Raw genomic sequence first — 15,303 nt, 5'->3', positions numbered from 1 at the left:
GTCCTGCATGGAAGACGCATGCTCTGATGCCTCATTGTGCTTTTGGTACTTTTTCTTTAAGCAAATGAAATTTTCTATTTTAAAACATTCAAACCCTGGAGTTTCTTTCTATTTTCACCTGAGACTACAGCCAGCCAAGGTTACAAACTGGCTGGTACATGTTTGTGTGCACAGACCACAGATGCTACCCTGTGTCCGTGCCCCGGGTGTCTGTCAATGTCCATTGAAAGAGATGGCTGGAAGGGGGGCTCTGACTGCCCTGCGATGTTCTGGGGATGGGCTGGTAGAGGCTGCAGAACGCTCTGAGAGACAAAGCCTCACCTCTGGCCACCATCTTGTGCATGGCACAGCCTCATCTCTGGCCGCCATCTTGTGTGTGGCACAGCCTCATCTCTGGCCGCCATCTTGTGCGTGGCACAGCCTCAGCTCTGGCCACCATCTTGTGCATGGCACAGCCTTAGCCCCAGCCGCCATCTTGTGCATTGTGGCAGCTTTGAGGGCTGTGCGAGGGACGCTCTTCCCCAGAGCTGTTTTGTGTCCTTTCCTTTCCAGGGATGGCATTTGGAAATTCTGCTTCTGTCCCGGGGTTACCCTGTTTTGGCCTTCTCAATACACAACTCGCTCTCTTACTCTTATTATGATTAGAAGATCCTAAGAAGAAAATGAAAATCATACCAGGATTATGATGCATGAAATGTAGTCAAGAAAACAGTACTCCATAGTGCAGGGCCTATAGAGCAAGGATTTGTTCATTCAACACCACAAGTGAGGGGAATAGCTCCGCCACTTGTCCATTGTTTGCACAGTACAAGCTTTTCAACTTTTTTAACTTATTGGGCACATTCTACTTTCCTGACCTTCATATTTTCTAATTCCTTGATTATGGAAGCCCTTGTAGCAGGGCTCTGCACAAGGTGGTCGTCAGCCTCCTGGTGGTCATTGCAGATGAAGGCCAGAAGTGTTCCTCAGGCTTGAACTTTTTTATCTCTGTTTCTGCACATGCTCTATAAAATTTGCTCAAATAGCCAGTGGTTAGCTGTTTGCAGTTGGCTTGTTGGGCTAAAGTTGCTGATTTCTAAGAAGTGCTTGATTCCCATACCCTGTTACAAAGTAACTACTTTCCTCAGAGCTACAGCTTTTTCCCCTAGCTCAAGCACTATCTCTTTGCCTCAGTATCCAAAAGAAGAAAGGGAGGAGGGGGAAAAGTGGGCAGGGTGATAGGGCAACATTATCTTGTTGCCCAGGGATCAATTCCTAGGTCAACTAAGCAGTATTCTCGTCCATCTAGTAAGTGTGGGGGTACCACAGGGACAATGCCATTGCATGGATTTGGAGTGTTGGGGTGTTGGCACCAAAGTCTTTCTCTTGAGGGAAGTGCAGGGACACAGGGGCTGTCAGAGGACAATGAGACACGGGGGACATGAGGCCATAATGTGCCGAGCAAGATCCTGCCCAGGATGGCAGCAAAGGCATTTCCTCCCCATGGCTTGGCACTGCAGGAAATCCCAAAAGGGGCTGAGGAGTCCCATGGGTAACCAGGAGGGATGACCGACATCACTGTGGCTGCCAGCATTCCCCAATCACTGGCCGTTCCGTGGGCACTGGGGACTCTGAGGATGTGTGCATATGCTGGTTTTACATTAATTAAAACTCAGTGAGGAGGGAAGAAACCAGCCAGAAAAATGATTTTTCTGAGAGAAGCTGCTAAGAGCTTCCTCGGTGCCTAGAAAAAAACCAATAGCTGTCTAGTTCTGAGAAGTGAAAACCTATTAACTCATATTAGTAGCTGGCTCTGCCTCAGTGCATTCTACATTTTAAAAGACAGGCAAGCCCAAGAGGGCTTTCTCTTGTTTCCAGCCTTGAAAGATAACTGGGCTCTGGCTGGGCCTGCCCCACTCCACCGCAGCCTGCGAGGCCTGGAGGGGCCGGGCCAGGCCCCAACAGGAGCCAGGCGGGGGACGGGAGGCTGCAGGGCCCCGGCCAGAGCTAAGCCAATTCACAGCTACTAACATCTTACTAACACCAGGCCCTGGCCTCAGCCCTGGCCCTGTCTGCTCGTGCCAAGCCAGAGTCCGCTGGGCCCTGGGAGTAGCTGCTGGCCAAGCCAGGCCTCCTCCAGTGCAACCCGCCACAAGTGGCTGCCAGGCAGAGAAAGGGGAAGCCATCAGTCTACAGCTGAATTTTAAAATATCAGGGACCAAAGACCAGCCACACAGCAAGAACAGCCATGACCATTGTGATCAGGTCGCTGAGATCTTAGCACAACCACAACACAGCCTCAAATCCATCACCGTAACTATTGCAACCACTACCCAGCAAAAATCATCATAACCATCTGCAGGCCAGGGTTAGATATTAACTCTTTCACTGTACAGAGAAGACCTAGAGACCTTAATCATCTCTCAAGAGAGAGAAAAATATAAAGACATGTAAAAGATATCACAAAACTCAATAAGAAAAGATTAAGTCCTAAATCAAAGGAGCATGAGGAGATGCCCTAATATGCCATTGCCATCTGCTGCAAGTATTTCCACCGAGGCCCCCTTCTAGAAATGTCCCTGCAGCACATCAGCATCAGCTCTAGGTATGGTTGCATCAGTGAGGCAACTCAAGCCTTACCCCAAGCAAACAATCTCCATTCTCAGGCAACATTTTGCTTTGGGTTATTGTTCCAGCTCTTTTGGCTGTGTAGATGGCCCTAATAACAGGAAACAGGCACCTCAGAACTGGTGTTATTTTTTCCAGCAATGAAGGAAAGAAACTCAACCCAAACAAAGTTTCTGAAATAGTGGTTTTGAGAGAAGAAGTGCACCCCCATTCTTCTCACAGGGAAACTTGTCTGCAACCTGGAGAGGATGGTTTAAAGGCACAGAGTCCCTGCTGCTTCTTGTGCCGTGCTGCTGAAACACTTAGTGACCATATTCTTTCATAAGCCAAGCCACTTTCTCCATATCAGCAAGCTGGAGCCTGGTGATGGGGAGAGCCTGCCAAAACCTCCAGTTTGTTTCCTGCCACTCTCTGGGATGGGCCCAGTGTTTATGCATTGACTTCAGTATCCAACGAGCAGAGGCTTAGCAAAGGGATGACACTTCTCTTTCTTCAGATTTCACCAGGAATATTTTCCTTTTACTGCATAAGGAAACCTGAAATTTTCAGACTGCAGAGAGACAAAGCTGCAGGTGGCTCCTGGGTACCCAAACAGGCATTTTCATCTCAATACATCTGGGGTGCCATCTTAATGTATTTCTGTTGAATATAGCATGCCAAATATTTCTTTCCTTCCCTGAAGAGCACCTGGGGGATTTCCTTTCTTTTCTTCCAATTACCATTGTTTTCAACAACAGGACAAAAAGCTTGATGAGTTTTGTTTTATGGCAGCTGTGCTTCTGGGACCAACAAGAACTGCAGAGATGCCCTTCATGTAATGATACTTGGAAATAGAGTTAGTTAGAATAGCAAAATCCCTCTTCCAAGAAGCCTGTCAAGCTTGTGTGAATCCTCAGAGAAGAAAACATGTATTTGCATGTCTTTATTTTCCCACTAACTAGGTCACTCAAAGAAATCAGCTGCAAAAGCCAGACCTGCAGGATGTTGGAAAAGCTGGGGCTGCTTTGGGGCTTGTGTTTTTTGATGATACAGGGAAGTCATCTCTGCCTCTCTGCCAGGGCAAAATCTGCCACTGCAGAGTGGAGCTGAAACAATGGGCTCTGGGAGAGCAGTTGCAGATGGGAAAGGAGCAGGTGGAGCCTTGTGTTTCCTTTTTCTCCAGCCTCAACTCCTGATAAACATAAGAGGGACACCAAAGCTGTGGCAGCCCAACCTATTCTCACTTTTGCTGCATGACTTCCTGAGCTGCTGCCTGCAGACAGACGAGGCACAGCGCTGGTCTGCTGAGGAGCTCCTGCAGGTAAAATGCCAAGGGGCTGCAGGTGAAACAGTGGCTGAGGGATGGTGGCTCCTTCTCCGCTGAATTCCAAGGCATCAGATGTGCCCCCCTCCTCCTCCCTTCCAATCTTGGTGCTGTTCAAGTGAGAATGGTGAGGAATTCTAGACTGAGCAGGGTTGGCAGGGACCTGTAAAGCTCATGTGGTCCAAGTGCCCTGCAGGGAGCAGGGACATCCTTAAAGAGAACAGGATGCTCAGACCTGAGCTATTTCCAGGGGTGGGGCACCTACCAGCTCTTGGGCCAACCTATGCCACTGCTGCCCCATGCTCCTTAGACCTACTCTGACTCAATGCCCTTTTCATTTAAAATATACTCCCCTGCCTTTGAAGCTCTTAGCTTGGAAAATCATGTTTTCTTCTTGTTTTCTTTTCCTTTCTGCAGCATCAATTTGTAACATTGGCCAAGCCTGGCTCCAGCCTGGTGCCGCTCATCCTTTCAGTGAAGCAGTGAAAGGAGAAGACAATAATGTTGTAATCAATTTAGAACTGTTTTCTCCATGGCCAGCTTAGAGTAGGAATGTAGAGTAGAATTAGATAGTAGGACTGTAGAGTAGTAATGTAAAGTAGGATTGTAAATCCATAAAGTTTCTGAAACCTTAACTCCTTTGGAAAATTCCCCTTTTTCTATCCCTGTGAGAAAGCACAACATTTCGTTCTGAACTGCCACTTTTTCCTTAGAGGTGGAAAGTGACATGGATATCTTCTTTGGTATGGTTTGGGGAAGGCTCTTCTTCAGTCATCCTCTCCAAAGATCAGACTATTCAAGAGGCATCCTGTTCACATACTGTCTTTAGGCAATAAGGTAGTGAACACCAAGTGTGGAATGGGTGTTGGAGTTGCCCAAAGTTGGCAAGTTTGTAGTCGTGAACGGGACATGGGAGAAAGACAATGGTGTAGTGCACGCCCCATGGCGATGTTACTGTTGATTTTGGGGGGTTTTTCATTGTATGGTGAGGGGTGTTTCTGGACAAAGCACAAAGAAATGTTTGGGTAACCTGGGCTAATGTGTCTGGTATGCAGGATTTTTGTCTCAGTTTACAGCAGGCCAATGACCCTTTTTGAACTTGCTTAATTGGCATTCCCCTTCAGGAGAACAAAACAGATTTTTCTGGTTGATGGGACCCGAAAATTGTAAATTTAAGAAGCGGCAGAAGTGATGACTGTCTCAGTCCAAAGGGACAGTATACTCGGCCGTTTATGCACAATGCAGCCTGGCAGAAAAGAGTAATTGCAAATTTGAACTGATCATATCCTATTCCATTTCAAGAACTGGATTTGTTAGCCAGTGTTTTCCCAACCTTGGATGTCAATGTTACTGTTCTGCCTAGTTGCAACAGTATGGCCCCACCGTGGCAAGCAGTTAATGGTACAGGAGTAGTTTGGTTTGGAGATCCTTGGATTAGTTGGTTACAAGAGCAAGGAGGAAAAACATTGTTTGAAGGTTATCCAAATGTTACAGGACAATCTCCATGGAACAGATTAAAAACAGGGGGTCTGACAGGAAACACTTCAGGAGAATGGGAACTCCCACTGGGATACTTTTTGATTTGTGGGAATCGAGCATGGCCTGGAATTCCAAGATGGCCGGTTGGTGGACCATGCTCTCCTGGTCCACTAACATTATTTGCCCCCCACATGAGGAATTTATTGAATGTCAGTCAAAGTCATCATCAAAGATCACATCGATCCTTTTGGAATTTTGACTAGGAAAGTTATAGTGCTTCACCATCATTGGCGACTGTCATTGCAACATCGTTCCTTTTACTAGAGGGAATGGCTGCCAAAAATGCAGTCTGCAAACTGGCACAGCAGTGCTCCAGTGATGGAGCCACTCGCTGCTGCAGTTTGCACTGTTTACGGCTTTTTTTATTCCGGCTATTACCTGATAAACCTGGCATGTAAGTAAGAGGTTTTCCCTGGGTGTAACCTAACTTGGCTTTTGTAGGTCTTCCTGCTTTTTCTTAGTCACTGGGTTGATTTTGAAACAGAAGGACCATTAAGATGCCACTGCTTTGCTAAAGCTCCTGTCAACAAGTTTAGCAAAAAACAGGATGCCTGTAGCCAGGGGTCTGCAGGCAGCATTTGCAAGGGTTCCATTCCCTGCACAGGAGAGTCTGTGGCAGCAGAGTCTGTCCTTTCCTCAGTTTGCTGGCTCAAGCAGGATAGCTTTGAAAATGCAGAGACCTTCTCAGAAGGCCTTCTTAAGACTTTGTGGTTCTCCCCACAAATGAGGGAAAGCTTCTTTTGTTCTCAGTTTTGTCATGAAAGGATTTGACTAAGTTCACCCTTTTCTGAGTGCTAGAATAGCAATACCCTTTGCAATGAAGTGCAAACTCCAAAGCAGCGAGTGTGTGCTCCTGAACGCTGGAGCTGCTGTTGCTGTGCTGCACAGTAGAACTGCCACAGCTCAGGGGGATTTGGGGGAAGGTTTTCTGGGCCAATGTTTTCAGCAAGTTAATGAGAATTACTGCATGCAACTGATTTTTTAAAAAAGTACCTGAAAAGGAAAAGAGCAAAAGCTACTTTATCTGTCGGACAGGACATGAGCATTGAGTGTGAAAGAAAACTCTCCATGTTCTTGATCAACTTTGTGTTCACTTACTGGCAAAAGAGGCCAAAGTGTAGGCACAAGCAAGAATATTGCCCAGTTCATTGTTGGATGTGTGAAAGAATGGTGTCCCCTGAGGGATGCTGTCAGAGGAAAATACCCTCTGTTTGGGTTCACTTATTCTATGGGATTCAGCAGCCCAGGCAGTTTTCTCACCCCATTGCGTTCATTTTCCCTTGCTCACTGCAGGTCACCTGAGGTGTATGTTCAGAGGTGCCGATCCTGAGGTGAGTGAGAAAGGAACCTTTGATATTCCTGCTGTTGGAGAATTGTGGAGCAAGCTGGGAGCTTGGCCTGTGGCAGCAGAGTGTAGGTGGCCAGCTGAGTAGGCTGAAAGGAAATCCATTTCCATGTCTGCAGCAGTGATAGCAAAGGCATTGCTGCCTATTTCCTCATTTTCCACTGCAATGCTTTAAAAGAACCAGAAGACCAGTTTTGCAGAGAGAACACTGCTTCTTGATAGTAGCCAAGGTGGCAGATCTAATTCAGACAATTTGCAGTCCAGTTGAATTAAGCCATTTTCTTTTAGTTGGAGTGACTTAGAATCCCATTGCTATCAAAGTGGATGATTTGTCTTTAGTCGAGCTGGTTGTAGAAATAGAGCAGAATAGAAGTAAGGTTATAAATGATAGGTAGCTGCCTGTCCCTAACACTACTATCTGTGCACAGAGCCCAGAACCAACAGCAGACTCTTCTCTGGCTCCCTCTGCTCCTGGAGAAGAGGCCAAAGAGGAGCAAAATGACCACGAGCCTCCAGCACTGGTCACACCCCAGCCTGAACATTCGGAGACTGTAAGTGCCACTTCTGGCTGGTGTTGTCTTTAGTGCAAGGCAGAGCTGCAAGTTCCTGAGCAGCCAGCACTTGCTGTTGGTAGCTGAGGCTGCTGAGTGCTGGAGTCGTGCCAGCACCTAGCAAGTCACCCCAGGCAATGGCAGCTGAAAAATGACTTTGGATCTGTCATGTTTAGGCCCCCAATTGCTGGGATTCTGAGAGGGGCCAGCCTGAAGCATGAAGGCTCCCTGTGCCCAGAGGAGGGAGCATTTCAAAGACACTCTGCTCGGCCATGTCACATTCTGGAGAGGACACTATGGTCTGGAGAGTCCTGTGCCCTACAGACTGGCCAAGTAGCTGCAGGCACAAAAGATGTGGCTCTGACCACACAAGTGCTTTGGGCTGGTTTGTCTCCATGGCCTTCTTGGGTGTGCTTACCTGGGAGTATTTCAGAGACACACTGGGGATGTGAAATTTCTGACTGAAATCAGGGATTTTGGTGCCTTTGTTGCTGGGTTGTTGTTTTGCCTCTTCAGGCAGAGCAGTCAGTAGCAGAGCTGACAGGTGCTCTGAGCCCACGTCTCTTCTGGCTTTTGATAAGCTGCAAAGAGATGATTTTGTGGTCCATGGATCCATGTGGGGCCACTCTTCTCTTGTGTGGCAAAAGACACAAACTGCACAGTTCTGAATCCTTCTTCTGAGGCAAAACCAGAGACTCCATATGTCTGTTGAGACTTTTCTTTCTGAAGTCTGCAGCTTTGAAAACTCCTCTGGAGCCTGGAGGCTGGGATAAAGCCGCAAGTCCTTGAGTGCTGTCTTGTGTTGCTAAGAACAGGAAAGGCATCTCCAAAATCTGGATGGTGTCTTGAAAGTCAAATGTGCAACTTGGTGCTTGAGCAGCTGCCTGGGACAAAGCACCCAGGGGTGTCGCTCAACAGCAGCTGAACGTGAGCCAACGTGGGCCCAGGTGGCCAAGAAGACCTGGGGCATGCTGGCCATGTGTCAGCAAGAGTGGGGCAGCAGGAGCAGGGCACTGAGTGTCCCCCTGTGCTGGGCAGCACTGTGGTGCTTTAAGTCTGCTTCAAGCAGACTTCCATCAATCCCGACATGACAGTGCTCACCACTTGTGCCACTTCCCTGCCAAACATCCCCTCCCTGCAGCCAAGAAGATTAGACCCTGGAGTGGGTGACAATTTCATTTTTTGCTTTGTTTATTTGTCTATTGGTTTGATTGTAAAAAGGACTCTGTGTAATTTCTCCTTCTGCAGCCATTAAAGGTGCTTTGGCTCAACTCTTCCTGCCCACTTGCAGCACTGGAAGAAACTCTGTTAGAATTTGAATTTGGAAGATGGCAGTTCTGGAAAATGCAGTATTTTTGCAGGAGAACACATAGTTTGGGGTGGGGATGATGGGGCAGAAGGAGCTGTTCTGGTGCCAGGCCAGATAGCAGGGCTTACACATCACTTTCAGGTGAACAGTGCCCATGCCTTTTGGCAGCCCATGGTTGATCAATAGGTGTTGTGTTTGGGAATTGGGCAGGAAATCAATGGCCTTGCATTCCAGCTGGTGCTGAGAGATCAGAGATGCTGGGAGGGGCTGGGCTTCATTTCTGATTGCAGCCACTTCAGCACCATCAGTGTGGTTGAGTCCAAGAGAAGAACTTGTCTGAGCACAGATGCACAAAGACTGCACTTCCCAGAGCAGTGCTCTGGGTCTGACAGCAAAGCACTGACACAATCCAGATTCCCCAAGAGTGTGATTTATTGAAGCAACAGGAGAGCAAGTTCAGCACTGCTGCTGATGGGGGCACTGGCTACCAAGTGTTGATGTGTGTAGGGATAGAAAATATAGTAAGAGAGTTTATAATAGTGAGATCTAGCTGCCTATCTATCTATCTATCTATCTATCCATCTATCTATCTATCTATCCATCTATCTATCATCTATTTGACAGATATCAAATATTCAATTTGAATTTTCCCATCTCTTCTCCAAAGCAGTTGGTGGTATAAAAGTCACCTAAAGGCATCCCTTTGAGGAGAGGAGGAGAGACAGGTTCCATTGACTGATCCAGAGCAGGCAGAGATGATTCCCCCTGCAGAGAGGGTTGTTTTTTCCCCTCACAGCTCTTTTCCTCCTCCACTCTCTTCTGCTGTGAAACCTTCTTTTTATGCAACAAATTGCTGCATGTCCTAAGGGAGTGGAACAATCTCAAGCTCTAGGTGGAGTTTGGAGACTTTGGTCATACATGCATTACATGACACATGGTTTCCTTCATTGGCATCCCTCGGGGTGTGTCAATTCATTTGTTGATGGGGCCTTTGGAGGATCTCTGCTAGTGCTGCTCAGAATTCTCAGCTGACAAAAGAGGGAGGATAAACACCTTGGTCCTCTTCCATATACTCAGTTGGCCATAGGGGCTCCCTGACCTCCATCAGAGGATCAAATTGCATACATCCTTATCTCCTGAACGAGCAGGATTTCTAACAAGAGTGTAGATGTCAGAAAGGCAGGAATGGTGGTGCAGGCCTGAAGAGAACATGAAGTCCACAAGTGTCTCTCACAAGGGATGAAATCACACAGGAAGCCACCTGCAGAGCCAGGGTGGAGCTGTGGGACAGGGCTGAGTGTGAGTGACTATGGAAAGACAAAGAGGACAGAGCAGAAGGGGAGGGAGGCCCTCAGCAGACCCTTGAGAAATGGCACACATTTCCTGTCAGCTGCCCAGGAGTCTGTTGGGGACTCAGACCCAGCTGGACCCTGATTGTACTGCCAGTGTCACTTTGGAATCTGTGTCTCCCCATGGGCAGAGAACAAGCCAGGAGAGCAGCAGCACAGTGCTTTGGGAACGTGTGAGCCCATCAGTGTTTGAGTCTTGGCCCACAAATGTTGTGTGGGGAGTTGAAGGCCATGTTCTCTTGCTTTCTTTGCAGGTTGTTCTGGAGAAAGAGCAGGAGCAGATTGATTTATCAGAGATGCCATGCCAGACTGAGGGAGAGCTGTTCCCAGGCCGAGAGCAGGAAGAGCAGCTTGGGCAGCAGGTGGAAGAGGCACTGGAGAATGGCCAGGTAAGCCTGACTCAGCAGGTGACAGAGTGCAGGGCAGGAAGAGGGGCATAAAACACAGCTCTTGGGACTGAGGAGGCCAGGAGTCCTAGAAGCACTGAAAGCACAGAGCCTTGTAATCTGCAGAGATCAGCTCTGGGACAGGAGGGTTACAGTGGAAGCAGAGGTGGTTAAGTAGGCAGAAAGAAGTGACTGAATGAGTGTGATTTTGAGGCTGAAAGAGGGAAAAGCTGAGCCTGATGGCAGCTCCCAGTCACTTGTTCTCCATTTGTGTATACAGAATATCAAGGCAGAGCCACAGGCAGAGTTGCCTGAAGCTCAGAGTACCATTGTGGCGGTGAAGAGGAGGCACCAGGAAGACATGAGGAGCACCGAAGACAAGATGAGGCTCCATCAGCAGCGAGGAGATCAGCACAATCAGGTGAGTGAAAGAGTAGAAGTCACTCCACTCATCAAGCTGTCTCTCTCGTGTTTTTTAGAGGACATCAAGGAAAATCTCCAGGCAGAGCTGCAGGAAACAGAGGTTAAGATCAATGCAAAGGAGAAGAGGCTGGAGGAAGAACTGAAAATTGTTATAGAGAATATTAATCACCTGATTCAGAAGAAGGATTCTCTACTAAAACAAGTGAGTGAAACAGCGATAGCCACTGCAGTCACTGCAGTCTGGTGGTTTCAGCCCCTCTTGCCTTTCCTCTGCAGAGCAGCAGGGAGCTGGGGTGATGCCTCTCAGTGCCATCCTGCTGTAGTGTCTATCCCAGCTGCTTTGAAGGAAACTTGCTGGTGTGCTGAATCCCAGCTACTGCTCTGGACAGTGGCACATGTCGCTTTCCCCTTTTGCCAGCACTCATCTGAGTGCATTCCTGCTGGCCTCTTCCTGCTCTCCTTGTTTCTTCAGGTGTTTTTGCAAGTGAACACAGTCACCCAGATAGATGTTGAACACAAGCCACAAGCTGTCTGTATCCCTTGGGGAATCTGCTCCTCTCCTGCTCGTTCCCTTTCCTCACAGTCAATGAGCCTTGGCAGAAAGGGACAAGCTGTAGTCTCTGACTGCTTTGTTCTGTTTGACTTGAGGTTGGAGTGTTGACACCTCACCTGGCAGCCTCGGAAGGCTTCCAGCAAATGACAGGTGATGAAGAGCCCCAAGGTTGGCGTGAGGCACAGCAACTGTCCCAAGCAGAGATGCTGAAGGTTGAGCATGTCTCCAAGATGGTGGAGGAAAAGTGGACTCAGTGGGAAGAGGTACAACATTTGAACAAGGAGCTGCAAATGTGTCTGCAGCCCTTGGAGGGGGAAAGGGATCCTTGGGAGGAAATGGAATGGTCATTGTTGCAGTCATCCTTCAGAAAATCCATGAAAATAGGATATGAAGGTGTCTATGAACTCAAATAAAACAACCTCTGGTTTTGACCATTTGGTTTCAGAAGCAGGTGTCCAAAAAAATCCAGTTTATGAGCTTGGCATGTGGCTAAGAGCAACTTCTTACGGGCTTGAATTTGAAAAGGGTACTCGGGGTAATCTCTGCCATTCACTTTTCTGACACCAACTCATTTCTACTCTTAGAGCTACCAAGGAGCCTTGGTTCCCCTCCCTGAGAAGTGGAGCCTGTGCAATTTCTTCATCTCCAGCACTGACACAGATGCTGCTCAGCCACAGGAGGATTTCCTGGAGCTACTGAGTACATCTAGTTTATTTCTTGTCTGAGGGACAGTGAATTGTGTGCACGTGCCAGACTTAGCTGTACCAAATGTTCCTCCTCAGTTTGGTGTCACAGGGACATTTAGGTCTCTCCACAGGAAGTGCTCTGCTTCGAGGCAGGGAGAGAGCACTCTGCATGTTCCTGCTGTCCCTGAGGGCAGCCTGGACTGGTTAAAGTTTACCTGGCTTCCCTTTCTACTGAAGAAAGAAGCAGGAATTGTTGCTGGAGCAGTTGCTTGAGTTCTACCCATTGGCCCAACCCCTGCTCAGATCAGTCTCTAGGAAAACACATCAAGCCCTCTGTGATTCTGCAGCACAACCCATTTAATCTGCTTCTTGCCCATAAGAGCTGCCAGTGTTGTGCCCTCCCATAAAGACCTGGTGGGGCTGAGAAAAGATCCCATTTCATCTCTGTGTACTTTCACCTGTTGAGACAAAATCGATCCACACCTCGGTGTGTCTGATGCCAAAGCCAATCCCGTTGTGTCCTGAATGGGGGCAACAGCTTGTCAGGGGCTCAGGCTGGCTGTGGCTTGTGGCCATGGCTTGTCAGTGCTCATGCTTGGCCTTTGGCAGCCTTGCTGTGTGCCCTGGCCCTGAGGGCTGCTGTGACTGCAGGGGCTGGAGCCTTCCTTAGCTGGGAGAGTGGCGCTGCCGCCCGGCCGGCCGCTGCAGAGCCGAGCTGGCCCGAGGCAGCAGCCCCTCGTCTGGGCCGGCTTCTGCACGGCACGGCCTGGACTCCCGAGAGGGACAGCATCTCCTCTGGGCAGCTGTGCATGTCACAGCGGCGCCTGAGCAGCACTGCTGTCCTCGCTGCCCTTGCCCGCTGTGCCCACTTGGGAAGGTAGGGGGGACGTGTGCGGTGCTGAGAGGCTGAGTCCAATGGCAGCCACTGATCCGCGCTGTCAGGGTGAAGGGAAGCACTGGGGTTCTTCCCATGGGCCACGGGCAAGGGCGTCTTGGAGCTCAGCCTGCTCATACAGGGTGAGGGTCCTGATGCCGAAAGCCCCCTTGGAATGGGATACAGCATCAGCTGCTCTGCTTTACAGATGGAAAGGCATTCATTCTTTTGGCAAATTGCAACATGCTGGAGACGATGGGAACATTTGGCAATGCTCTTCCTCTTACCAAATTGGCATCTCTTTGTAGGAATTGATTCTAGGTGTCAAGATGCATTTAATCTTAGGAAGTATGAAACCTTTTGTTGAATGAAACATTGAAGTGTTTATTCCCAAGAAAAGAAAGGCTCTGTTAGGTCCAGCTCTCTTTAATGTTTATAGATGACAAACATACTTGCCGTGCTACCTGTTCTCTTCTGGTCTCTGTTTCCTCTGAATGTAGTCTCCCTGTGCTTAGTTTCCTGTCAAGAAGTCTTTGCAAAGGATTGTTCAAAATCAGTTTTTGTGCCAGGCACTTGTGCTGTGCAGCTGCCTCTCTTCTTGTTGTTGCTCCTGTTCTTGTTGCTGCTGCCCAGCTGACCATACTACTCTAAAATCCAACTCTACATTACTACTCTACAATCCTACTCTACAATCCTTCTCTAAATTCCTACTCTACAATTCTATTCTAAGATGGCCACGGAGAAAACTGTTCTAAATTGATTAGAACATTATCCTTCTCTCCTTCCACTGTTTCACTGAAAGGATGAGTGGCACCAGGCTGGAGCCAGGCTTGACCGATGTTACAAATTGATACTGCAGTAAGGAAAAGAAAACAAGAAGAAAGCATGATTTTCCAAGCTAAGAGCTTCAAAGGCAGGGGAATATTTTTTAAATGACAAGGGCATTGAGTCAGAGGAGGTCTAAGGAGCATGGGGCAGCAGTGGCATAGGTTGGCCCAAGAGCTGGTAGGTGCCCCACCCCTGGAAATAGCTCAGGTCTGAGTATCCTGTTCTCTTTAAGGATGTCCCTGCTCCCTGCAGGGCACTTGGACCACATGAGCTTTACAGGTCCCTGCCAGCCCTGCCCAGTCTAGGATTCCTCACCATTCTCAGTTGAACAGCGCCAGGATTGGAAGGGAGGAGGAGGGGGGCACATCTGATGCCTTGGAATTCAGCGGAGAAGGAGCCACCATCCCTCAGCCACTGTTTCACCTGCAGCCCCTTGGCATTTTACCTGCAGGAGCTCCTCAGAAGACCAGCACTGTGCCTCGTCTGTCTGCAGGCAGCAGCTCAGGAAGTCACGCAGCAAAGCTGAGAGGAGTTTGGGCTGCCGCAGTTGTGGGGTCCCTCCTTTGGCTATCAGGAGTTGAACCTGGAGCAAACAGAAACACAAGGCTCCACCTGCTTCTTTCCCATCTGCAACTGCTCTCCCAGAGCCCATTGTTTCAGCTCCACTCTGCAGTGGCAGATTTTGCCCTGGCAGAGAGGCAGAGATGACTTCCCTGTATCATCAAAAAACACAAGCCCCAAAGCAGCCCCAGCTTTTCCAACATCCTGCAGGTCTGGCTTTTGCAGCTGATTTCATGGACTGATCTAGTTAGTGGGAAAATAAAGACATGCAAATACATGTTTTCTTCTCTGAGAGTTCACACCAGCTTGAAAGGCTTCTTGGAAGGGGGATTTTGCTATTCTAACTAACTCTACTCTTTCCAAGAATTATTACATAAAAGGCAGCTCAGCAGTGCTTGTCGGTCCCTCAAGCACAGCTGCCATAAAACAAAACTCATCAAGCTTTTTGTCCTGTTGTTGAAAACAATGGTAATTGGAAGAAAAGAAAGGAAATCCCCCAGGTGCTCTTCAGGGAAGGAAACAAACATTTGGGATCCCCTATTCAACACAGATACATTAAGATGGCTCCCCAAATGTATTGAGATAAAAATGCCTTTTTGGGCACACAGGAGCCGCCTGCAGCTTTGTCTCTCTGCAGTCTGAAAATTTCAGGTTTCCTTATGCAGTAAAAGGAAAATATTCCTGGTGAAATCAGAAGAAAGAGAAGTGTCATCCCTTTGCTAAGCCTCTGCTCGTTGGATACTCAAGTCAATGCATAAATGCTGGGCGCATCCCAGAAAGTGCCAGAAACAAACGGGACGTTTTGGCAGGCTTTCCCCATCACCAGGCTCCAGCTTGCTGATATGGAGAAAGTGGCTTGGCTTATGAAATAATATGGTCACTAAGTGTTTCAGCAGCATGGCACAAGGAGCAGCAGGGACTCTGTGCCTTTAAACCATCCTCTCCAGGTTACAGGCAAGAAGTGAGAAGAAGGGGGGTGCACTTCTCTC

At 48.4% G+C, this 15,303-nt stretch overlaps 1 protein-coding gene across 1 annotated transcript; it reads left to right on the top strand.

Annotated features, from left to right (window-relative positions):
- Positions 1-477: 477 nt before the first annotated feature.
- On the top strand, positions 478-14,801 carry LOC147648038 (uncharacterized). The gene is made up of 7 exons (XM_086867833.1): positions 478-3,907; positions 6,743-6,780; positions 7,223-7,345; positions 10,258-10,392; positions 10,670-11,014; positions 11,461-11,628; positions 11,950-14,801. The coding sequence occupies exons 2-7, from the start codon at positions 6,757-6,759 to the stop codon at positions 12,088-12,090; spliced, it is 936 nt and encodes a 311-aa protein (XP_086723959.1). The 5' UTR covers positions 478-3,907; positions 6,743-6,756; the 3' UTR covers positions 12,091-14,801.
- The last annotated feature ends 502 nt before the right edge of the window (positions 14,802-15,303 follow it).

Source organism: Cyanistes caeruleus, chromosome Z (genome assembly GCF_971803275.1).
Source record: "Cyanistes caeruleus chromosome Z, bCyaCae1.hap1.1, whole genome shotgun sequence".
Classification (NCBI taxonomy): domain Eukaryota; kingdom Metazoa; phylum Chordata; class Aves; order Passeriformes; family Paridae; genus Cyanistes; species Cyanistes caeruleus.
The sequence above is the reverse complement of the archived record's forward strand: the minus strand, read 5'-3'. Positions and strand labels throughout refer to the sequence as shown.